This window comes from Rutidosis leptorrhynchoides, chromosome 11 (assembly GCF_046630445.1).
Source record: "Rutidosis leptorrhynchoides isolate AG116_Rl617_1_P2 chromosome 11, CSIRO_AGI_Rlap_v1, whole genome shotgun sequence".
Lineage (NCBI taxonomy): Eukaryota > Viridiplantae > Streptophyta > Magnoliopsida > Asterales > Asteraceae > Rutidosis > Rutidosis leptorrhynchoides.
In genome coordinates, this window is record NC_092343.1 from 38,804,258 (window position 1) to 38,829,539 (window position 25,282).

The following is a 25,282-nucleotide window of genomic DNA, read 5'->3' on the forward strand; positions in this document are numbered from 1 at the left end:
CAATTGGAAAGTAAATAAAAATATTCGCTTGCATTATAGTTGTGAACGATTACGAGATGACCCAATTAAATTGTGTGGTTTCGGAGAAGCACTTTTATACCAGTGACAGTGGCAAGAATAGATTGTCTACTTCTCTACAGACGTGGTTCGCAGATCTTCTGACAAAAACATCTTTAAAAACAAAGAGCACCTTAATTTCTCATACATAGCTTCAAGAGTACAAAACAAGCTATGGAGGAAAAAAAAATATAAGTAGAGAAAAAGAAAAAAGTCAAAGTCAAAGGATCATATACTTAATTCAGAAATAAATCTGGATAAGGAGAAAGTCGTGGGTTCCCCCCTCTTCCAATTTTTGTTGCCTCGTAAAGGTTGTAAGAATAACAGCAGCTCTACTCTTTCACTTTGTAAATCTTGCATGATTTCCACTGTCTTCACTCTTGTTTTAAATGTCACTATTTCGTAAAGAATCCTATTAATTTAATTCCTGTTTTGCCAAAAAGAAATGAAAACTAGTTCTTCTACGTTGATTAGTAATGTTTCATTGCAAATGTGTGCACGCCACGTGATTCAGTGTTGTTTTAAGTGATTCGTTGTTTGAGCTCAACATCCCAAATTGCTGTTGCAGCGTGATGAAAATGAAAGGAAATAGAATGATCTTAAAGTAAGTTTTACTTATACAATAGTCATCTTAAATGAAGATAAGATGATATAAAATACAGATCAAAACCAAATTAATAACTAAATATACATAAAACAAATTCCAGATCCCAAGTTAAGGAGGCTGAGCCTTAAGAGTAGTAGAAGTAGCAGAGCAGTTATTTAGAATCTAAAGAAAAAAGTTAGATATAGATAGGGAAATAAATGACAAGAGAGTAGTGTAGTAAAAAAAAAAATAATAATAATAATAATAATATAAATATTAATATTGTCTGAAAGTAAGGTTAATTTTTGCCTCCTCCGCAGCTTATTTTCACAAGTGATTTTCTATTTATTAGGGTTTATATTGTTTAAGACTTCTACTGTTATTTTTGAAATTGAAATTTGAAATAATTACTGTTACAAATATAATTATTGATTGTCGATTTTATAGCAATTTAATTGGCATTATTATTTATTATATGCTATTCTACATTAAAAAGTCACAGGTGGCTTAATAAAATTATTTATTCAGTGCTAAGAGATGCTGCGGATGCAACCGAAGTTGGTATTTGCGAGCCCTAATTCTGGGGATTTGAAAACTGGGAGTGAGAAGCTAGTATGTAAAAGCCCTAATTTGAGCATGAAGAAGGAAATAACAGATTTGGGAGATGGGAGTGAGTTGGTGTACTGTCCCCGTCTTTTTACGGAAGATAAGTCATGGGAGTACTTTAACTACCTTGATAAAAACATCCCGTGGACCAGACCTACCATTCGTGTCTTTGGTAGACAATGTCTTCAGGTATTATTTCTTATTTCAAATCGGCCAAAGTCGGTTAAAAGTAGTTCAAATCATACAAAAATGTTTATTTATTTGTGAAGATGTAATTCGGACCTTAGATCATACGTTGTATCTAGATTAATGGCGGAAACACTAATTAGAATGAGTCGAATACGTATTAGACTAACGGGATCGAATTAACCAATGAATAATTGATAGAATCGATGCCTAAGACTGTGTATTCGGTTGGTAAGGGTTTTGGGACGATTAGCAGCAAGTAATTCGACGGCCTAAGGGTTTATGGTGTGTAACCTAACACAAAACCACGAAACCCGTATTTATACTAAATACAGTGACCATCGGCCGGTGGTCGGGGACCTTCGGCCGATGGTGACAGTCCCTCGACCGATGGTCCCTACCATCGGTCGATGGTCTTGAGCAGCCAACCGACTGCTTGACCTATTCACGACATTATACTAAGCATCATAAACACAAAGTATAAATGTCCACGTACATATATGACTGAAATATCAAGTACATAACAAATAGAACAATAAACGTAATAGAACTCGGGATTTATGCACCAACAAACTCCCCCTAAGACCTAGTTCTATTCCATAAGTCTTCAGTCATCATACGGATCGATCACCATGTTTTTCAAGTAGCACAGCTTAGCCACTTTAACATACTGTTCAGCCTGTACCCTGTTTTCACGACGATAAAGCATACGGTTATAGTACAAAGTAAAAATATCAGCTTCGGTACAGTTCCTTAACCAGATCGGATCCAACACACGAATACAATCGATATCATCTTCCTTCAGCTTATCTAAAACAATCACAGCTTCCTCAGAACGATCATCATAAAACCACCAACGAAATCTCTGACTCCAATTCTGCGGCAATTTTCTTAACGGAACCTTCTTCATAGTCTTTGCCGGCTTATACTTCAAAATTTGTCGAGATACTCCACTAACAGGATCAACCCTGTACTTAATCCTCGGATACTGTGGTCTAAAATCCTTCCAGTTATTCGAATTGTACGCGATTCGAATTTTCTTAACCAACAATGATGAGCGATCGTTCATTCCACAATACAACATCTTTAACCTGGCAATCTGCATAAGCTCAAAATACGGCAGTGACTTGAACTCATGACCATGTTTGATGTAGTCAACTCCAAACTCTCGTTTAATTGCAAACATGTTGAATTCTTCAATGTATGCCCAGGCCAAGATCCTTCCTTTCGCACCATTCCTCAAATTTATCATCTTCAAATACTTTGGCTCAAGCTTCGGCTTTTCACAATACTTTCGAATCCTCAAGATATCACGCCAGTCAGTTTCTAACTTCGCAGCAACCTCATCATTATACTTGACTGGCAAGAACCCTTCAGGCAAAACCTCAGTTCTCTCTTTCTCTTTACACCTTCGATTCAAAACTTCGTCATCTGTTCTAAATAACTCCTCAAAACCAGGAAGATCTTCATTCCTATCATTCATATACGTAGGATATTCTTCAAAAGTAACATCTTCCATTAAACCATCAACTTCCCCATCATCGATATCCTTAGAAATCTCAGGGCCAAAAGAATCATCCTCTGATGGAGGATCATCGGACTGTGCGTCAGCAGCTTTAGCTTCTTCTTGCTCTAGACGCACCAGCTCGTCCAGCTCAGCTCTGGTGAAGTTGTGAGGGATCTCCCCCTCCTCTAAATCATCATAAATAACAGAATGCTTGAGCTCATCCTGTTTAGACAACAATTCACTAAAACTATAATCAATTTGTAAAGGAATTACTGACAGTGCTGTTTCTTTTGAAGTACCAGGAGCCACCACCATTTGAACATCAGTTTCTCCTTCTGGCAATTCAACCAGATCAAACTTCTCTTCCCAAGCAGTAATCCTAGCCAAAGCCGACTCTGCCACCTTTCTAGCTTCAGAAGCTTCTTTCTTTGCAGCAGTTAACAATAATGATTGATCACCAACTTTCTTCTGTAACAAATCAACCTGAGTTCTCAACCTAGTAACATCCTCAGTTTTCACACGATTCTCTTCTCTCAACTCCTCCACTTTCGCATCCATATCCTTCTTCATTCTCAGATTATCAGCCATAGCTTGAACATACAAATCATTCAGATTCAGAAGCGCAGATGAACTAACTCCTCCTTCTGCTCCTGTATGTGGTGCCTCCGGAGTTGGAGTAGACACAGTCTCTTGAGACAATTGTTGAACAATTGGCGGTGATTGATGTTGCGGTTGAGTTTGTTGCCGTGGCTGACTTTGTGCTTGAGTAGGTGCAGTTCTTTGTGTAGCACCTGTAGCAGAACCACCTGGATTCTTCAAAACCAACTTAAACCTCTTGCTCGGTCTCATCTTTGTAGAAACCTGAGAACCTTCATCTTCTACCAGACGTCTCCTCTCACCTCTAGGAGCTTCTTCACCAGTACCAGTATTAACATCAACGGGCTCATCAGCCAAACCTCCAGTACCAGAACCACCTATACCCTGAGTATTCATCGGCTGATCAACCTCTTCATCACTGTTTGCTAGCTCAAAATCAGGCTCATGACCAGATAGACTGTTCTCATTCCTCCACTTCTTGCCTGGTGGACATTGATAATCTTCCCTCGCAAGATGACACACCAGCTTTCCATCACTAGCACTCTTCTTCTGATTTAATCGATTAAACGTAAGTTCTGTCATATGTTTCAGCTTGATGACGTCCTTCTTTGATCTCGGCAGATCCATAGTTTGAGAATTAATCATTATCTGCAGGAACCTCGGATAAATCAAGTACTGTAGGCTCGTAACATTCTCCATCAACAGATCAAAGATAACACCCGAAAAATTGAAATCAGCTTTCAGAATCAAGGCAGCAAACATTCCCTGATAAATCTCACTCAGCTCATCAAATCCGCCTTGTAACGTACTCAAACACTTAACAATCACTAAAGACAGATATCTGTACGGTGGAGAGAATCCGCTTCTTTTGATCGTAGCACGTGTAATATCACCAGCATACTCACATCTCAGCACACATCCAGTAATCTTAGTCTTCAACAATCTCTTGGGCATTTTCTCATCATCCTCAAACAAAAACGTGTTCCGAATAGTATACTCAGATATCTTAACCTCTTGATCACATACTCGACTTACTATCACAGGCTTATTATCAACAGTTTCCACTCTAGCGTTAGCCCAGAATTCTCTCTGATGAGAATAGTAAGCAGTACATGGCATTGACACCGCAGCAAATATCCTTGAACGCTTCAAAAATTCAATCACAGTCTTGTACTTGCTAGCATTTGGACCTTTGTCATTTAGACACGCCATCAGATTAGAGTTAGGGCTCGCCTTCAACCCTGGAAGACTAGTAGATGTGGGTCCTCCTAATGATTCAGTCTCAGAACTGTGGACAGCTTGTTCTTGATCCATTTGTGCACCTGACATGATTAACAAAAAACTGCAAACACAATTCTTAATCAGCGTTAAATTCATGAGTAATTAAGTATCACTGATTTATCATCATAGTACATATCACATTAATACGATCACGGTTACATAATCACATGTTCAAAGTTAGATCATTACAGACATAAGATACCGTATCAATGCTAACAGGCTAGCATTATCAAATTACACAATAATCTGAAAATAATCAAACATAAACATAATATCAGAATCAATCATCCCATTATGGAATCCTCTGGCACTAACTTTTCTTCATGTTGAATCACACCAAGTTTCTCAAACAAGTTATACAGTAAAGCTGCATATGGGAATGGTTCTTCTGATTCAAGAAAATCTTTCATCACATGAATGAGAAAGTGTCCCACATTCACTTGAATACCCTCTAGTAGGCAATATAGAAACAAGACTTCAGTACCAGACAGCAAATGATCTCCTTCTCTCCTAAAAGTCACATTTCTTTTGATGATTCTCAAATGTATCTCATATTGTGGCAAGATATCTTCATCACTAACCTCAACTCTACCAGTATACACTACCTTCTCTGGCTTGCATATCCTAACAATAACATCTGACAATCTGAATCTACTGGGAATCTTTCTGATATCTTTGCTAGGGTACAGTATCTTAACCCCAGTATGAGGAACGTTTAACAGGTTTGAGAATTCCTCTAAAGTCCACCTATACTGTTGATTAAATAGACCCGAGTGTACAAACTTCTTCTTACCATCCTCTAAAGCAACATTGGCGTAAAATTCTCTAAGTAGAGCAGGACAGTAATAATCCCCAATATCTATGAAAGCCTGACACCCAATCTGTTCCCAAGGACTATAAGTCTGTCGAGTCGCAATGACCTTTTGTTCTACTAAGATTGGTCGATATCTAGCTAGGATTCTCCTACGGTCGATGTTGAACATCCATTGACCAACAAATGAGCCACCTGACATTCTAATACAAACTACAAACACTAGCATTAGATGGGCATCACATAAATTATCAGAGACCAATCATTCAATGAAAATTAATCAAAATAATCTACCATCAGTCCAACAGAATGACCATCGGTCGATGGTGGAGACCATCGGTCCGATGGTCTAGACCTACGGCAGATGGTCTAACCACATACACACACTGGTCAAATAACGACCTTCGGCCGAGTGACAAGATGTCCGGCCGATCGATGGACACCATCGGTCGATGGTCAGAGACCCTCGGCCGGAGGTAGTTCATCAGATCTGTGACTCGAAATTGATCAAATCGTCCGATTTGACGTTTCTAGTTCAAATTCCTGTTATAACAGATGCTAAAGGGGCCGTTTATCATACATCAAACATCAATTTCAACAGATCTCAAATAAAACTCATCCGATTTAAAGTTTATACTTCGAACACTAAATCATCGATTACAAACAAACGATTAAGAGTTATGTTACCTTGTTTACGGCGCTAAGATCACAAAGAAAAGATGAATAATAAAAACTGGATCAAAACCTTTCTCCTTAACTTCAGAAAATTAGGGTAAAATCACACAATTTTGGCCAGAGTGACTGACCCATTCGTCGCTGGGTCCTTTTATACCCTGTCAGTGACCATCGGCCGATGGTCAAGTCCGTCGGCCCGATGGTCTTGACACTCGGGCGAGGGTCTGAGTCCATCTGCCGGATGTAAGGACTGTCGGCCGGTGGTCTGACATTTGAAAACTTTTAAAACTTAACACTTTTCAATATCAGACTTTTACCCATTTACACTAACTCCCCCTGGGACTGATCTCCACAATAAAAAACATCACGCTTTGTTCCTTTAAGCTCAAAACAACTTATATTCAAAACAATAAGAAACCTAAGGTTCCTTTCACAGTAAACCTTACCCAGAACTGAGTTGTGGACTTAAAAGATGAAATATAAATGCACATGCAACTAACACATGAATGCAAACTAATTCAGAAATGCATGCTCATGCAAATACACAAAGCAAATAACTGTACAAGATCAAGTGTATCATGATCAGCAATATAATAACAGATATAATCAGTAACATTTACCCTTTTAGATCTGTGGATAATAAACTTTTAACATCAGTTTCATAAAGCATTAACATTAACAAATTCATGATGTTATCAGCATAGGAACAAATAATACTGCTTATCATCAGTCACACTTCCAGAAGAATAACATATCTTTTGTGAGTTGGCATATAAAATTGATTGAATCCTTTTGATTCGGGGATCAGAACTGAACTATATTGACATGTTATTCCATAGTTCATTCACGAACTTATTCATTAAAGCATATACAGAACAACCTTCAAATATATCAATAAACATTCATCAACTTTCACCCTAGACTTCGATGATCACGTTAGATTAATTACTTTAACATTTTTCAATGTCAGATTTACATCACAAAGTCAGTCCTCGTTTGAGATCGCACGATTTCTCGGGTAGAACAATTGAGCACAAACCTGTTGACACTGTCCTCTTATCACATCAATGTACTTTCGATTCTATTGAACAGAACCATCTCACGATGTTTCTAGCAACCCTGTCAGCCTTTGGCTTCTACCTTAAACTTATACCTTTCGTTTCAGATAACATTGTTAATCTCATATTTATTGCATACTCTGTTAAGGACGCATACCGGCCGCTATAAACCCCATACTTAAACGGAAATAGTATGATGCATGGTGTTGGATGGATGGAAGTGATATAAATATTTGAGTGATGGAACGCTAAGATACCTTCCAGAAGATATTTCCTCTATCCAGGTCAATAGGCACAATCCCATATCACAGACAAAAGATGTAAAGTTCACTAATTGAGATGTGAACTAAATGATTTAAGTTCTCTATATCTGATGATCTGATAAATTCTCCCCCTCGGATGTAGATAACGAAATCGTTCAAATAAGTCTCCGATTGGAATGTATGTTGTCTCAAACATTGATAACCGAGAAATCTCTGAAACTCTGTTCAATTCTTTCATTGATTCTCTTGCAGCTATGTAGTGCATCATGTTATTTACAAATTGAAATAAATACATAAATAAACATAAACAATCCATAACTTGCATTTTTTTTTTTTATTATTTTTTTTATTTTTTTTTTGATGTTGCATTTTCTCCTTACAATACATAAACAAAATAAATAAATAAAAGATTACAACTAAACATGATGATGACGCACCACTGTCTTTGACATTTGTTATAACTGCACGGAAAACCAATCTTCGTATGTGGAAATCTTGAACCCGATGATGTTGCCTTTTAAAAATCATTCTGTGTCTGTGATACAAAACTGCACTTCTCAACCCTTTTAGAGAAAACACCTCCCTTTGGGTACCCGATATGTATGTTGTTGGATTTCGGTCCAAGTAATAAAGGTAAATAGAAACAAGTATGCATCCTAGACAAAATATGCTCACCTTGGGGACTCACAAAATTATCCTTTTGCTACCGAGTATAAATCGTAGTAGGGGAGACCTCAACCGTCTGTCGAGTTTCTGTTCAATCATTTCTCGGTAGATATTCAGTGATAAGTAGGTGACTACCCTCAACCGCTGTAAACCTTTCCACAATTTCGTCATCATGATATTTACGCGTTATTAGTGTGATCATCTCTATCTAGAATTAGATCAATAAAGTTTACCAACATATTATCAATCATCCTGTATTACTTGTTTTTCACAACTTACATGTCAGTTCAGTATTGCAATCACTTCCCCACAAACATAACAAGCAACTCATTTTCTGATTTTTCACTTTTTATGGATTTTCTATTTTTCTAATTTTTATTTGTTTTTCTGGTTTTTCAATTTTTATGGCTTTTTGATATTCTCTGTACAAAAGCATAAAACTATCTAAAAACATAAGCAAACATGCAAATTTCAGTAAAAACTAATCTAACATGCAAACGAAAAATACAAATGATCTAGAAGCTATCATGCAAAACTATTCAAACTCTACAAGCAGTTTCTAACCATTCACAACTCAGTCTTAGGCTTAGATTCCTCTGTGTCAGGTACCTCAGTTTCAGGAATTTCAGTTTCAGGAACTACATCTTGAAGCAACTTAACACCTATCTCATTTAATAGAAATTCAAAACGTGGTTTATCAAAAGCTTTTGTGAAGAGATCAGCCCTTTGGGCTGTAGTGTCAATTTGCACTACATCAATTAACTTTTTCTCATAGCAATCTCTAATGAAATGGTATTTAATCCCTATATGTTTCGTCTTAGAGTGATTCACGGGATTCTTAGTGACAGCTATGGCAGCAGTATTATCAACATAAATAGGAGTGTTAGAGATTTGCAAACCATAGTCACGTAGTTGCTGTTGTATCCAGATAACCTGTGATGTACAGCTGGCCGCAGCAATATATTCTGCTTCACAAGTGGACTGAGCCACTGCTGTCTGCTTCTTACACTGCCAGGTTACTAGTTTGCTACCAAGAAATTGACACCCTCCTGATGTTGACTTGAAATCTTTCTTGCAACCTCCATAGTCTGAATCACTGTACGCTGTGAGATCAAAACCATCCTCACACGGATACCATAACCCTAAGCTGGGAGTATCTTTTAGATACCTCAGAATCTTCTTGACCACTAACATATGATGAACATTAGGGTTTGTCTGATAACGAGCACACAGGCACACCGCAAACATTATATATGGTCTAGAAGCAGTTAGGTACATTAGAGAACCTATGATAGCCCTGTACAAAGTAGGGTCCACTGGAGCACCCTCCTTATCTGGTGAAATCCCATGATTAACCGACAACGGAGTCTTAGCTGGTCTCTCTGTATCTACCTGAAAGCGCTTAAGGATATCAGCAACATACTTCGTCTGATGTAAGAAGATGCCTTTATCTGTTTGAGCTACCTGCAAACCTAAGAAAAACTTAATAGTTCCCATGGAACTCATCTTAAACTTCCGTTGCATAACCTTCTCGAACTCATCAACCATACTCTGATCTGTAGACCCGAAAATAATATCATCAACATAGACCTGCACTAACATAAGATGTTGTCCTTTCTTCTTGATGAAAAGTGTCTGATCAATGACACCTCTCCGAAAACCATTCTCAAGCATGTAGTTGGACAAAGTTGCATACCAAGCTCTAGGAGCTTGGTGTAGACCATATAGCGCCTTTTCTAGTCGATACACCTTTTCTGGGAAATGCGGATCCTCAAAACCAGGCGGTTGTTCAACAAACACTTTCTCGTTTATCTCACCATACAAAAACGCACTCTTCACATCCATTTGATAAACTTTGAAACCCATATAGGACGCGAAGGACAAGAAAATCCTGATAGCCTCCAGTCTCGCAACTGGAGCAAAAACCTCATCATAGTCAATTTCCGGGATTTGTTGATATCCCTTAACCACCAATCTAGCTTTATTACGAATCACTATACCCTGCTCATCTTTCTTATTCTTCAAAACCCAACGAAGACCATAGGGTACACAACCATGCGGTGGATTGACTAACCTCCAAACCTTAAGATGTTTAAATTGCAACAGCTCTTCCTGCATAGCACTTACCCACTCATCGTACTTTAAAGCTTCGTATACATCTTCCGGCTCGATTTGACACACATAACACGAGTGGGCATGAACAAACACTCTCCCTGTCTTGTTCAATGATGAATAAAAAGCTGTCACCAAATTCGCACTTTCACTTTGAACATCTTCAACTGCAGTCATATTTTCAGTAACCGCGGGAACCTCGAATGTAGAGATAACTCCTGACGTGGATGCCCCAGATGTAGTAGTTTGAGGAGGATTGACACTAGGCAGTCCTCTTGTATCCACATAATAGTCTGCCAGACGCTTTGGTGGCAGAATAACACGATTCGATCTCCGTACACCTCCTGCATCTGCTATCTGTTCTGGATCAGTCACAGTAGATGGTTGGTTATATAGAGGATTCAGATGTCTATCTGTCAATACTGTACGTTCTACATCATCATCTAACTCACTATCTTCATCTGTATCAACTACCCCGTCCTCATTAGACTCAAGATTACCTTGAACACTTTGTGGACTTGGTTGCACGCTAGAAACCGGATTCTGAACCTGCGTAGGAATAGTGATAACATTTTCTGAAGAATTCCGAGAATCAAACAATATCTGAGTCAGAAGTTCTTCCTCTGTAGCACCTGGTGGAAGATTGAATGAATCAAAAATCTTATCATACTCAAACTGCCATGCATAACCTTTACTGACACGAGGCGGTGCATTGCGCTGAATATCAACTTCAAACTGTTCTTCCAGACATTTTGTCTCATTGTTGTACACCCGCTTGTTCGGATTCCCGTAACCCAAGAAGATACCAGAAACAACCTTTGAATTAAATTTTCCTCCAGCATCACGTACCAAAATAGTACAAGGTGCGCCAAAGGGTTCGAAATGTTTAATATTAGGTTTTCTCTTATGCAGCAGCTCGTAACAAGTTTTACCGTGACGCTTCACCACGAGAACTCTGTTCATAACATAACACGTTGTACTCACTGCTTCACCCCAGAAGGCAATCGGAAGACATGAATCAGCTAACATTGTTCTTGCGGTCTCAATCAAAGTCCTGTTCTTTCTCTCAGCAACACCATTTGACTGTGGTGTATAAGCAGGACTGAACTGCTGTTGTATCCCCTTTTCGTTACAAAACTGCAGCATCTGATTGTTCTTAAACTCCGTACCATTATCAGTACGAATCTTTCTCACTTTCAATTTATATAAACTTTCGAGCTTTAGAATCAGCACCTTAATATGCTCAAAAGTATCCGATTTATTCTTCAACATCACCACCCAAGAAAAACGTGAATATTCATCAGTAACTACCAAGCAATAAGATTCTCCTGTGAGAGTTTTACAGTTGACTGGACCAAAGAGATCCATATGCAACAACTCCAAAGGAATGTTAACAGAATGATGCTTTTTGGTAGCATGTGACTTTTTCGTTTGTTTCCCCTGTTTACATGGAAGACACACATCAGGAATATGAAAACTTTTAAGATTAACACCATCAACTAATCCATTGTGGACTAGATTGTTCATCTTCCTCAGACTCAAATGACCTATACGCTTGTGCCATATGATAGACTCTTGTTCAGTAGCTTTAGAAACGAAAGCCTGATGGCCAGTAGCTTCCTTTACATGAGCCTTACGCATGTCAAGGATATAGAGATCCTTGAATCTGGGAGCAGTCATCAGAATCATGTCTTCCGGAATAACAAATTCTTTCTTCAAAATATAGCATTGTTTATCATCAAATGCTACTGTATAGTTCTTGTCAGCAACCTGAGAGACTGAAAGCAGATTGTTTGACATCTGCTCCACAAAATTAACCTTATCAAAGCTGACATTTTCATTCGCGATTACACCTTGAGCAGTAATAAACCCTCCTTCACTACCAGCAAAAGAAACCGGTCCACCATCCACTGTTTTCACATTAGAAAGTAAGGACAAGTTCCCTGTCATGTGCCTGGACGCCCCACTATCAACAATCCAAGTACTGCAGCGTGGATTGTAGGCGACCTGCACATTAAAGTAAGAGGATTAGTTAGAAAGGGCAACCCATGCCCTAATGGCAGTGGGTTTCCCGTCAATGCCAACAACTGGTAATTCCACCCATTGTCCCTTGGATCCAGAAGGACCTGCAGGACGTTGAACACCCTTCACCTCAGATTTTGGTCTCCAAACTGTATTTTTAGGCAATGGTTTTCTATAATAATCGTTAGTTTGAAAAACCTTTGAATCAATTACTTTCACATTTGAATTGTGCACAGGAGAAGATGATCTTCTATAAAAAGAACGATTTGGACTGAGATCAATCTTCCTGCGGGGTGTCTGTCTAATGGGTCCACAATCCACAGCCCTGTGTCCCAGCCTCCCACATTTGAAACAGTTAACATTATCAAAATCATTAACGTTAAACAACCTGCGTCTAATCGGTGAAAACTGTCTCCTAGGCTGTTCAGTACGTTGTCTAATCGTAGGGGGTGTCAAAACCTGTTTTTCAACAATCTGACACCGACTAGGCGGAACATACTTGGACACTATCTCAGAATTAGAACTCCCACCTTTAGGTGGTTGTTCTACCTTAGGAACACTAACCTGCTGTTTTCCTGAATTATTTTCTTTAACAAACTTAATAGGAGTAGACAAAGTGGTCTTTTTCTTACTCTGTTTGGGCCTTTCTACACTCTTTGTCGGCGTCTTAAGACTCTCACTCCTATTCTCACTGTGTTTTGGATTCTTAAGAATCGTAAATGGCTTAGTCACTGGTACAAATGGTTTGCTATCTTTCTCAGTGTCTATGTCAGTATCAGACTCAGTCTCATAAACAACCTCTGTAGGGTTCTTAGAATCAACAACCTTACTAGCACTAACCACTGGGGTCTCCTTAGGTTTACCATATGGTGGTTCCACCACTGGTTCCTTAAACTTCTCTACGGGCTTATTAACATACTCACCCATAAGAGGTGGTGCAACCTCAGAATATCCCAGACCCTCCCGATTAGAATGATTAAAAGTCTGAGTCACATACGACATCCTCTGCCAGTTATCTATTCTAGCTTTCTCCGACTCATATTTTAACTTAAAAGAATCCTTTTCAGCCTTAAGAGTCTCTATTTGCCCCAAATACATTGTGATCACCTTTTCATCATCTCTAATCGTTGATTTCATGTGACCTATTTGGTTTTCTAGAGACTTAATCACCTCAACATATTCTTTCTGTTTGTTAAGGTAGAAAAGGGCATCTTCATAGTTCTTCTTGTTGGTCTGATTTTCTAAGCTTAGGTTCTTAAGGTCAGTCCTAAGTTTAGGGCAGGTCTCACAAGTAACAGGTATTTCACTTAGCTTAGAAATAACGCATTCAAGTCTTTCAATTTCCTGTTCATAACCAAAACAATAAGCACATTTAGAAATTGAATCAGTACATACCTTATCGTTACTGGAAGTATTAGCCATAAAAGCATAGTTATGCCTTCCATCCTGTGATTCTGCATCTGACTCTGATTCGTACTCCGAACTTGTGCTGTCCGAATAATCAGCTTCATAACCTTCCTTACCCTCACTATTATCTGAACTAACTTGACTTTGAACCGTCACAACTTTCTTATCACCACTCACAAAATCACGGTTGAGCAAATGACCCAACACTTCTCTGAACCAAGTACCCTCATGACAACTTTTACCTTCTTCTTCATCGGATGGATCAGTAGTAAACTCAATGTCTGACAAATCCTTGGCTTTCCGGAACTTATCATACAGCTGTTCCTTAACCCTCTTTCTGAAACACCATTTCATAAGCTCCTCAGCTCTCTTTAACCTTGCATCACACTTGCACACGTAGCATGTGCAGTTTGGATTATCTTTACCCTTACAACCTGCTCTTCTACGAACTACTCTTTCTTCCTCAATTTCAGCCGGACTCTTTCCCACAAATACAACATTAGCTTTCTGAGCATCAACTGGAATAGACCAGTCACAAACTTCATCAGGATATATTGTGGAACCGGTTAAGGCTTTAGGTTGAGCAGAACCAGATGATTCCTTCTCAACAATGACGTGTTGGGGAGTCACTGAGATGGTTGTACTAAGAAAAGGATCATGATAACCAGCCTTTGGTGGTCTAGTACAAGTCTTCTTGAAGTGACCAAGTTCATCACAGTTATAACATCTAACCTTCGCCATGTCAAAACCAAACTTAGAATCCCTGTTTAAACTCAAAGATCGTTGACCAGTTCTCTTTAAATACTTCCTTGCACGCCTAACAATGCTACCCATACAGTACAGAATGTCCATCCTCTCTAGCTCATCTTCATCGATCTGATCATAATCTTCATTCTCGAGATGATTGTTAAGAACCTGTCCACTAATCATATCGTTGTAAGAGTTAACAACGATAGCAGCTAAAGCCATGTCCTCCTGAATGGACTCAATAGACCTTTTCCTGATATTGTCAGTTTGAAACATAGGACTCTGAGTCTGAGTCTGAGGTGGAATCTGAGTCTGCTGAGTCGGAACGTCCTCAATCATCTTAATTGTAGAGTTCTGTATTTTGGCATTAAAGTAACCAGATTGTGACTTTGGTGCAGATATCTGATTTGCATTTGCTATGATGTACGCTGTCTGCAATGGAGCATGACCAGAAGAAGAAGCACTAGATGTGACATTGGCTGCTACAGTACCAAGCCTTTTCCTTTTGGCCTCAACCTGAATATCCTTCTCCATTAACTTTGAAGTAAATGTAGTCAATGTCAAAGGACGTGCCGAAGCAACATATAGGTTTTGGATCTTCTCTACTTCATAATCCCACTTCTCAGGAAGACCAAGTGCCAACACTTTTATTGCCTTATCATCTTTTACCTCAATCCCATAATCCGTCATCTCGGCAACCAATAACCTGTACCTTTCTAAGGTCTGGCTCAAAGTTTCTGTTGGAAGTGCTGCAAACACCTTCCACTCATCCTTCAACACTTTACCTTTAGTTGCTTTATAAGTAGCAGTACCCTCAGTTGCGGACACAATAGCCTGCCAAAGAGTATAGCATGTCTTATAACGGTTCTTAAACTGACCGAAGATTTCCTTAGACAAGGCTTGCGTTAACTGAGCATAACACCGACACTCAAGATTATACCCTTCGCGTTCTGCGGGATCAAAATCATGAGTTTCTTTAGGTTCACCGTCAGCCCCTGATGGCCAAACAAAAGGAGTCTCAATACACTCCCAAAGTCGAGAATCTTGTCCATTAAGGTAAATCACAAACCTAACTTTCCATTCTAAAAAGTCTTTTAAGTTTTCAAGCCTCGGAACTTTATTGTTAGATCCTGATTCACTTTCGCTTAATAATAGTCTTTGAATTCCGGGTGCAATAATAAGTGCACTGTATTCGTTTGTTAATTTCTCGTTTGTATCAGACATTATTAACTGATTAAGTGATTAATTATGGATTAATTAAATTATTCTGGATTAAAAGAGGATCGGCCGATGGACTGAGACGATCGGTCGGAGGACTGAGACAATCGGTCGATGGTCTAAGGACGAACGGTCGATGGTCTAGACAAACGGTTCAAGGTTATCACAAACTGTCCTCCGGTTCAACTTAAGACGGTCGGTCGAGTGTGAGAAACTATCGGTCGAAGGTCAAGACACTCGGTCGATGGTCAATGACGACCGGTCGAGGGTAGTTCTTACGTATCTGGGCATAAAAAACTAGGGTTTTTGGCCAAAACTCAAATTTTGATTGATTCTAACGTTCTGGACTCAAACAAAACCGATGAAAACTTCACAAAAACACCTTTGAACACAAAAACACTCGAAAACACTGGATTTAAACGTAAAAGTTCCAACCTTTTAATTGAAACCCGTTTTGACACAAACCCTAATCACAAAAATCAAAAATTCGACTCAAATAACGTATGGATCAGCAACACATCGCTCTGATACCACTTTGAAGATGTAATTCGGACCTTAGATCATACGTTGTATCTAGATTAATGGCGGAAACACTAATTAGAATGAGTCGAATACGTATTAGACTAACGGGATCGAATTAACCAATGAATAATTGATAGAATCGATGCCTAAGACTGTGTATTCGGTTGGTAAGGGTTTTGGGACGATTAGCAGCAAGTAATTCGACGGCCTAAGGGTTTATGGTGTGTAACCTAACACAAAACCACGAAACCCGTATTTATACTAAATACAGTGACCATCGGCCGGTGGTCGGGGACCTTCGGCCGATGGTGACAGTCCCTCGACCGATGGTCCCTACCATCGGTCGATGGTCTTGAGCAGCCAACCGACTGCTTGACCTATTCACGACATTATACTAAGCATCATAAACACAAAGTATAAATGTCCACGTACATATATGACTGAAATATCAAGTACATAACAAATAGAACAATAAACGTAATAGAACTCGGGATTTATGCACCAACAATTTGTATTGAATTAACCGGTTGGTTGTGTTTGCAGCCTAGAGATGTATGCTATATAGCAAGTAAAGGATTGAAGGACTATAGTTATAGTGGGTATACGCCACAAACGTATTGTTGGGATGATTACCCGCCGCTCAAGGAGATTCTGGATGAGGTAACTTAAAAGAAAATAAGTTTTTTTTTTTTATTTTACTTTGTTGATCGATCGACTGTTGAATGGGTGCACATTAGTTACATTCGTTGGTTTTTATTTTAGGTACAAAAAGTTGTTCCTGAGAGTCAGTTCAACAGCTTACTTTTGAATAGATACAAGACTGGTAACGACTATGTTAGTTGGCATGCTGATGATGAGAAGGTTTATGGGCCCACACCAAATATTGCCTCCATATCCTTTGGTTGTGAGGGCGATTTCTTGTTGAAGAAAAAGCCTAAAAAAACTAGTACTAACAAATCTCAAGGTACACACTGGTACGTGTGTGTGTGTGTGTGTGTGTGTGTGTGTGTGTGTGTGTGATATTTTATACTAATTTTGTTGTTGTGGATGATGTAGTTGAAGTTGATGGAGAGCCTGAAAGTAAGCGAGCTAAGATTAATGGTGAAGAGGAGAAGTACAATTTCAAGTTGAAACATGGATCATTGTTGATGATGAGGGGCAATACACAACGTGACTGGCTACACTCGATTCCTAAACGAGTTATGAAAGCAGCTATATCTACACGAATTAACCTAACCTTCAGGATGGTTTTGTAGATATCTTGTTTGTTTCACTCCATGTCTTGCGCCCTGCACTTTGTTGACCTTAAATAAATAAAAAAAACTGATTCCCTTCTTCTATTGTTAGTTTTTATTCAAAGTTGGGTTGTCGAATTGGGTATTGAATTCCAGGTTTAATTACTCTGTTAACTCTGTTTTAGCGTATGAATCATCTAAGGTAATCTAACGTTCAAGTGAAGTATTTATTGTTCAGCATTAGTAAATTTGAAGTTTCTTGATCTAGATTTTTGTGATGCATTGTGCTCACTGTTGCAAAACACCCCGTCTCGAGCCGTTGCGACGGTTTCGTGACTAGCCCGTCCCGTCCCGAAGAAAACCGTCTACTATGACAGTCAACGGTCAAAATTCAGGTCAAAGTTGAAAAAAATCAGGTCAAAGTTTTACAAAATTCGGAAAAGCAAGAAAGTCGATAAAATCGGTCAAATTTGTCGTATTTTAGTTTGAATTTTCTGTATTATATTAATGGTGATAGCGATTATGGGTACAAATTAGTCAATTAAAGTTGTTACTTTAAAATATGTACACATATATACATTTATATACTTATATATTTGAAAGTCAACTTTGGTCAATGTCCGTCTCGACCCCGTCTCGAACGTCTCGACCTTTTTAGGACCCGACCGTCTCGACTCCGTCTCATGTCTTTTGCAACATTGTTGTTTGATGACTTGAACCCTTTTTTACTCGGCTGCCCAAACAGACCCGTACGCCCATTTTACTAACGAAAACACTTGGGGGATGATCTGGTAACGGAAGCAACATAGAAGGATGTGTGATCTTTCATATTTGATCAAGCTTATTTCTGTCAACCGGTTTGAGAACAGTTCCCCGTTACCCGTGAGTATTCGTGCTCATAACGGGCGGATAAAATTGAAAAATAAACCAATGATTATGGATCGAGTAAAAATTTGTACCTTTAATAGGTCACGGGTGGGTTGCGAATATACCATACCCGTTGCGCCAGTCAAGATGGTCAAAGATTGCTGTAACTGTTCTGTTAAAAATGTTACACAGAGATTTTTCTTTTTACCATTAAAACGTTTTTGAGATTTTAGTTAACAAATTTTGATGGCATTTCTCTTCTTTGATTAGTTAGAACATCAAAAAATCTTATGCTTATACCAGTTTGTTTACGTGACAACTTTAAAGTTCTAAAAGTTAAAAGTAGCGTTTATAATCTCGAGATCAGCTCTTTATATAGTTTAAGGCTCGAGATCTTTATATTCTTTCGAGCTCGATTATAGCAATTCAATCTTTTAAAAAGAACCCTATAATTTAATCTTCAGTTAATGAGCATTGGAACACAATTTTCAATTGGAAAGTAAATAAAAATATTCGCTTGCATTATAGTTGTGAACGATTACAAGATGACCCAATTAAATTGTGTGGTTTCGGAGAAGCACTTTCATACCAGTGACAGTGGCAAGAATAGATTGTCTACTTACCTCTTCTGCTAGCCTCCTTGGAGTAATATTTTACACCCATCTATCGAGACGCCTCATATTATAGCCATACCAGTGACATCACTGCATTTGCTACTGATGTCATTCTCTTATACATAGCCACTTAAGTAAGAAAATAATACAACAAAAAAGAAGCATGACCAACCACACTAATTTCTCATACCTATTAGCTTTACGAGTACAAAACAAGCTATGGAGGAAAAAAAAAAAATACGGAGTATATAAGTAAAGAAAAAAAGAAGTCGAAGTCAAAGGATCATATACTTAATCTATTCTATCTTATAAAAGGGAGTTTAAGCTGATGTCGTTACATGCTTTTATAGGTTGTAATATGTGCTTCTATGTTATGTTGTAACATTGAACTTGGCTTATATGTCATAATTATCTTACTATATTTCCACAATTAACTTTACATACAAAAATAATATATGAAACATCACCCAATATAATTACTCCGTATGTTGTGTATTGAAACCAGAAATCTCTACACACACATCTACGCCTGATTCAAATTTCTCATATGTATTTGAAATTCAAATTTTTTATCATCTTCATCTTTATCCATATATCTTCTTCATTCATTATTCACTAATCATTTACTTTTTCTCATTTCATCTAACCAACAATCCATCTTCATCTCCTTCAACAATACCTATTTTGTTTCATCATTATCAAATTTGTCAATTACATCTGATTCACTCCAACTCGATTTATCTTGAAGATGCATCGTGGTTGTTTCAAAAAATTTATCTCTGTGTTTTGTATCCGTCTTTCTTTCATTAGAAGGAGCTAATAAAGGGAATCAAAGAGGTCGGCGGAAACTTACTAGATAACAATAAACAGCTGGACCATCGGCGATTACCTGTGGCAGGAAAGGTGATGCACGCTGACAACTACAAAGCAAAAAAGGAAGAAGCGATGATGAAGATAAGAATGGTGGCTGTTTTAATAGAAAAACGGAGGTTAAGATATTAGGGTTTTATTATCTATATAGATAGAAGGTGGAGTAAAAGTGGTGTACATTACTTTTAAAAGCCTTCTGTCTTTGTTTTATCTTTTCTCCAATTCAAATTAAACCCTAGGTAATCCAACCGACCCTCAATTCTTTCTATTACAATTTCATGTTTCATGGTTGATTTTTTGCAGGTAAATGAATGGGTTTATTGAGCCAGGTAATGAAATAATCAATCTACTGGTTGTTACTATTGACATTTCATCTTTTGTAATTGTTACTATTGCTTCAATCTACTGGTTGTTACTATTGACATTTCATCTTTTGGAATTGTTACTATTGCCTCCAGATTACCTGTAAATCTCCTATTCTTTTTCGGTACAACTTGCTTCAATCCAACATTATGAATATGATTCTCGGACTACCTTTTGTAGTGGGTTTGCTTAGGTTGATTACACTGAGATATGTCAAAAAGAGTTAGACTATGGTCAGTTCTCCGTTTAGTACTTTTGAATTTGACCAGAAATTGGAGGTACATTCGACTCTTAATGTACATGTATCATTAAATTGGGTAATGAACTAATAGAAATGAATTGCAATAATTTGATTTTGATGCACACTAACTGTTAATGTGTAGGTGAAAAAGTTTCACTCCATTTAGGAAATAGGAATTATGTCACTTGGTGAGCCAAGTAAACCCTCTGCTACAAAGCTCATGAAAGTGCTCTCTGAAGGCTACTACATAATTTGGACTAGGATTAAGAAGTTGGATGATTCTTTGTAATGTGCTTAACAATATCAAACATGGAGCTTTTTTTATTTGGTAATTATATGTAATTTTGTTCATAAACATTTGATATATAGTATGTGTTTTGTATCGGTTTTTCTTTCCGATTTTATGTTTTTTGACCCATTTACATTGGACCCATTTTTATGTGTACATGTACGCATATTTCCTAAATGGAGTAATATTTAAATTTAACTAATTTAACTAAATACGGAGTAATAAATATTAATTAACAGATCAATGATATTAATATTATAATGTAGATTTCTTCATCAAACCCGTGAATTCACGGGTCAATGAACTAGTTCAGAAATAAATCTGGATGAGAAGATAGTCGTGGGTCCCGCCCTCTTCCAATTTTCGTTGCCTTGTAACGGTTGTAAGAATAGTAGCAGCTCTACTCTTTCACTTTGTAATTCTTGCATAGTTTCCACCCCGGTTGCAAAACACCCCGTCTCGAGCCGTTGCGACGCCCGTTGCGACGGTTTGGTGACTAGCCCGTCCCGTCTCGAAGAAAACCGTCTAATATGACAGTCAACGGTCAAAATTCGGGTCAAAGTTGAAAAATATCAGGTCACAGTCTCCCAAATTTCGAAAAAGTCAGAAAGTCGGTAAAATCGGTCAATTTTATCGTATTTTAGTTTGAATATTCTGTATTATATTAACGGTGATAGCGATTATGGGTACAAATTAGTCAATTAAAGTTTTTGGCTTTAAAATATGTACACATATATACATTTATATACTTATATATTTAAAAGTCAACTTTGGTCAACGTCCGCCTGGACCCCCATCTTGAACGTCTCGACCCCGTCTCACATTTTTTGCAACCTTGATTTCCACTGTCTTTACTCTTTGCCCAAAAAAAGAAAGAAAAGGAAACTAGTTCTTTGCCCAAAACACATTGCAAATGTGTGCACGCCACGTGATTCATTGTTGTTTTAAGTGATTCGTTGTTTGAGCTCAACATCCCAAATTGCTGTTGCAGCGGGATGAAAATGAAATGAAATAGAATGATCTTAAAGTAAGTTTTACTTATACAGTAGTCATCTTAAATGAAGATAAGATGATATAAAATACAGATCAAAACCAAATTATTAAGGTTAAGCCTTAAGAGTAGTAGAAGTAGCAGAGCAGTTATTTAGAATCTAAAGAAGAAAGTTTGATATAGATAGGGAAATAAATGAAAAGAGAGTAGTTTAGTAAAAAAAAAAAAATTTAATATTAATATTGTCTGAAAGTAAGGTTGAGACGGCCAGGTCTGAGGTCGGTTTGTTGAATCAATAAGCGAGGAGCTGAATTCGAGATGATTTTGGTGACCCCATGAAATACATGTCTAGACTTTCCCCCGAATATTAAAACGTCTCCCGATTCCAACAAAACCCGATTCGCCCTCCTCACGTCTTTACTATGACCATATATGAATTTTGCAGTGTCACCAACCGATACCGAAACCACCGGCAACCCTCTTTCCAAACTACTTTTGCTTTCATCCCGATCCTACATAAAAAATATTATAAAAAAATTAAATCAAATACACTACCATGATTAAAAAAAAAAAAAAAAAAAAAAAAACTAACCTGATGTAGACCAAGTTGGCCAGTGACGGCACTATAATGATTGACGATACAAATGTCTGGGTCCATTGAAGGCATGCAATCATCATATGCTTTACAATCTTGTATTGATTTTACAGCCAACGAAACGAGTTGCGGAGGAATGGGTGGTGCTTCAGACCCATCGTTTCCTCTGTATATTGAATTATACTTTGTTATTGGGTCCCAATTTCGACCAAAGCACATCATACGTAAATTAAGTTTTCCTCCAGAACTTGTTATAGGTTGATAGAATCCCCCGGGACCCATACCATATTCTTGACAAGTTTTCACTAATTCAACCTGTTGTTTGTTTGTTTGTTTAACAGTAGACCACATCAGAATCAAACATGTATGTATGTAATAATAATAATTAATAATATTAATTGATATACCTGATCCCTCAGGCTGACGTAATTCTTCAAAAGAACCACTCCGTTTTGCAGTTTCACACACGACGTTTTCACATCTTCCACTTTTCCAATTCCGGGGATAATCAAACTGAATGGTTCTATCTTGTTCAACTCATTAGCAACAGTCTTTTGACTTGGCTTGTACATTTCATCATCATCATCATGATTATCATACTGGGAATGGGATATTAATCGAACAATGTTGTTGTAAGTATATACATATACGTCGTAAATAAAAATACAGGCTCTTAAACAAACAACAAAGTCAAGTTAAATTTGATGTTGAAATTTACCCATAACAATGAATTTAGAATTTAAAATTTACAATATAAAACACAATATATATAAATATAAATAGTGATCTTAAGACTCACACTAACAGCAGATGCATTACGAAAAGGAATCAATGAGTGAGGCTTCATCATCATCATCCTCATCCTCATCATCCCCATCACCTTTATGCCTTTCATCACCACCTGTATGTATGTATGTTCAACAACTGTAGCATCAAAATCAATCATAATCATCTATCTTTATGTATCTATGTTCCAAAACCAAATCGAAAATCGAAAATCGAAAATCAAATTTTAATTTGGTTCTGAACCCGAAAAACATTAAAAATCATAACTTTAACCAAAATCATCCATCAATCGTACCAATTGAATTTATTTTTGGCAAAAAAGAATTATTTTATTCCATACAAGCAATAAAAAACAGTATACCAATATTAAATCAACACCATTCAATAAACATGGACCAATTCAACTACTGATCCAACAAACGGATAGTTGAATTGAATTCAATTAGCTTAGAGGATGCCACTTACGATTGCGTCAGTTATGGCCATAATAAAACATTCAAAATTGAATAGAAAATAACCAAGAATCGCATACATGTAGTGTAGATTGTGAGCTTACCTTAAGAAAGAATAACGATTAACGATCACAAATTAAAGAGATATAGAATAGATGGATCGACCAGCTGAGTTTAGGGTTTCACGAAGAGAATAGATAAATATGATTTGGGAAAAAAAAAAAAAAAAAAAAAAAAAACATTTTATACGAGTATTTATTTTAATATTGGAATTGTTATAATTCAGTAGGCTTATAACTAATTTTGACCTAAGCCTATACAATCCTTAAACATGAGAGAGTAGTAATGGAAGAGAGAGAGAGTATAGTTCTTATATGTAAGAAAATGGTGTGTATATGTGTGTTCATTATCCACATATATATAGTACAAATTTTACTATCCATATTTGACTAATTACCATCCATATTTTACCACTAAATTTACAACACTCCCCCTTGGATGGTAATTTTTTTTTTTAAAAAGCAATTAATACTGCCTCGTTAAAAACCTTGCTAAAGAAAACCCAGTGGGATAAAACTTTAGCTAAGGGAAAAAGAGTGCAGCATAGAGTTGACTCCCCCTCAAGTAGACAACGCTGAGTCGTCACATCTTTTGAACTTGCCTCATGCCAATATTGTGAATGTATGTTTTGAAAAACAGCGATTGACAGTGCTTTGGTATAAAGATCAACAGAGTTGTTGATTGAACGTATCTCATTTTAATCTGGTTGTCTTTTACGAGATCTTGAGTATATGAGAAGAATCTGAGGTTTTCATCTGAAACTGTATCATCTAAATCTTTTATGTACAAGTTTGGTCCACGTGATTTGTCTACAGTCTCCTTCATGGTTTGTTCAAACTGTTGTTTCAATTCCTATTCCCTTTCAGTCTTTTTCTGAGCCTTACTAATATACCATTCTTTTCCATCAAACTTATGACCGTTGAGACTGTTTATAACTTTAGCGCCTCGTCAGCATTTATGTTTTGTTCTGTCATTTTTTGATACTCTTCTTTCATTTGTACTATGTAAGCTGTATTATCTTCATAGATAGTTGTTAGGCTTTTATAGCGTTCTAGTCCACAAGAATCAATAATGATTTGTATCATTGATCTTAACTAAAATCATTCCCGAGTAGCTTCATGTAATGCAATCACTTCGGCATGATTTGATGATGTTGCAACAAGTGTTTGTTTTGAGAACGTCATGATATTGCGGTGCCTCCATTTAGGAATACATATCCAGTTTGAGATTTAGCTTTATGTAGATCGGATAAATAATCTGCATCTGTATAACCAAACAAATCTTGTTTCGAGTTGTTAGAATAAAATAATTATAAATCAGTAGTTCCCCGAAGGTATCAAACTATTTGTTTGATCCCATTCCAATGTCTTTTGGTAGGGGCTGAGCTGAACCTTGTCAACAAATTAACTGCAAAAGAAATGTCAGATCTTGTATAATCTATAAGATACATAAGAACCTCAATTGCACTAAAATATAGAACTTCCGATCTGTTAAAATTTTCATGATCTTCGCAGGGATGAAATAGATCAGTGTCAATATTGAGTGATCTAACAACAATGAGTTTGTCTTTAAAAAAAATGTTTTAAAATCTTTTCGGT

At 37.3% G+C, this 25,282-nt stretch overlaps 2 protein-coding genes across 3 annotated transcripts; one reads left to right on the top strand and one right to left on the bottom strand.

Annotated features, from left to right (window-relative positions):
- The first annotated feature begins 1,180 nt into the window (after positions 1–1,180).
- LOC139874473 (DNA oxidative demethylase ALKBH2-like) lies at positions 1,181–17,620 on the top strand. Its single transcript, XM_071861902.1, has 4 exons — positions 1,181–1,438; positions 16,865–16,981; positions 17,084–17,285; positions 17,378–17,620. Exons 1-4 carry the CDS (start codon positions 1,181–1,183, stop codon positions 17,575–17,577), a joined length of 777 nt encoding a protein of 258 aa, XP_071718003.1. The 3' UTR covers positions 17,578–17,620.
- Positions 17,621–21,854: 4,234 nt separating this feature from the next.
- Positions 21,855–23,824, bottom strand: LOC139877302 (DNA N(6)-methyladenine demethylase ALKBH1D-like). Of its 2 annotated transcripts, none has more exons than XM_071864709.1 (5): positions 23,729–23,824; positions 23,186–23,287; positions 22,794–22,985; positions 22,384–22,701; positions 21,855–22,303 (listed from the first exon to the last, which is right to left on the bottom strand). In XM_071864709.1, exons 2-5 carry the CDS (start codon positions 23,279–23,281, stop codon positions 22,028–22,030), a joined length of 882 nt encoding a protein of 293 aa, XP_071720810.1. In that variant the 5' UTR covers positions 23,282–23,287; positions 23,729–23,824; the 3' UTR covers positions 21,855–22,027. The 2 variants fall into 2 exon arrangements, with proteins under 2 accessions (XP_071720810.1, XP_071720811.1); XM_071864710.1 differs by having other exon boundaries at positions 23,186–23,310; positions 23,729–23,792.
- Between the last annotated feature and the right edge of the window lie 1,458 nt (positions 23,825–25,282).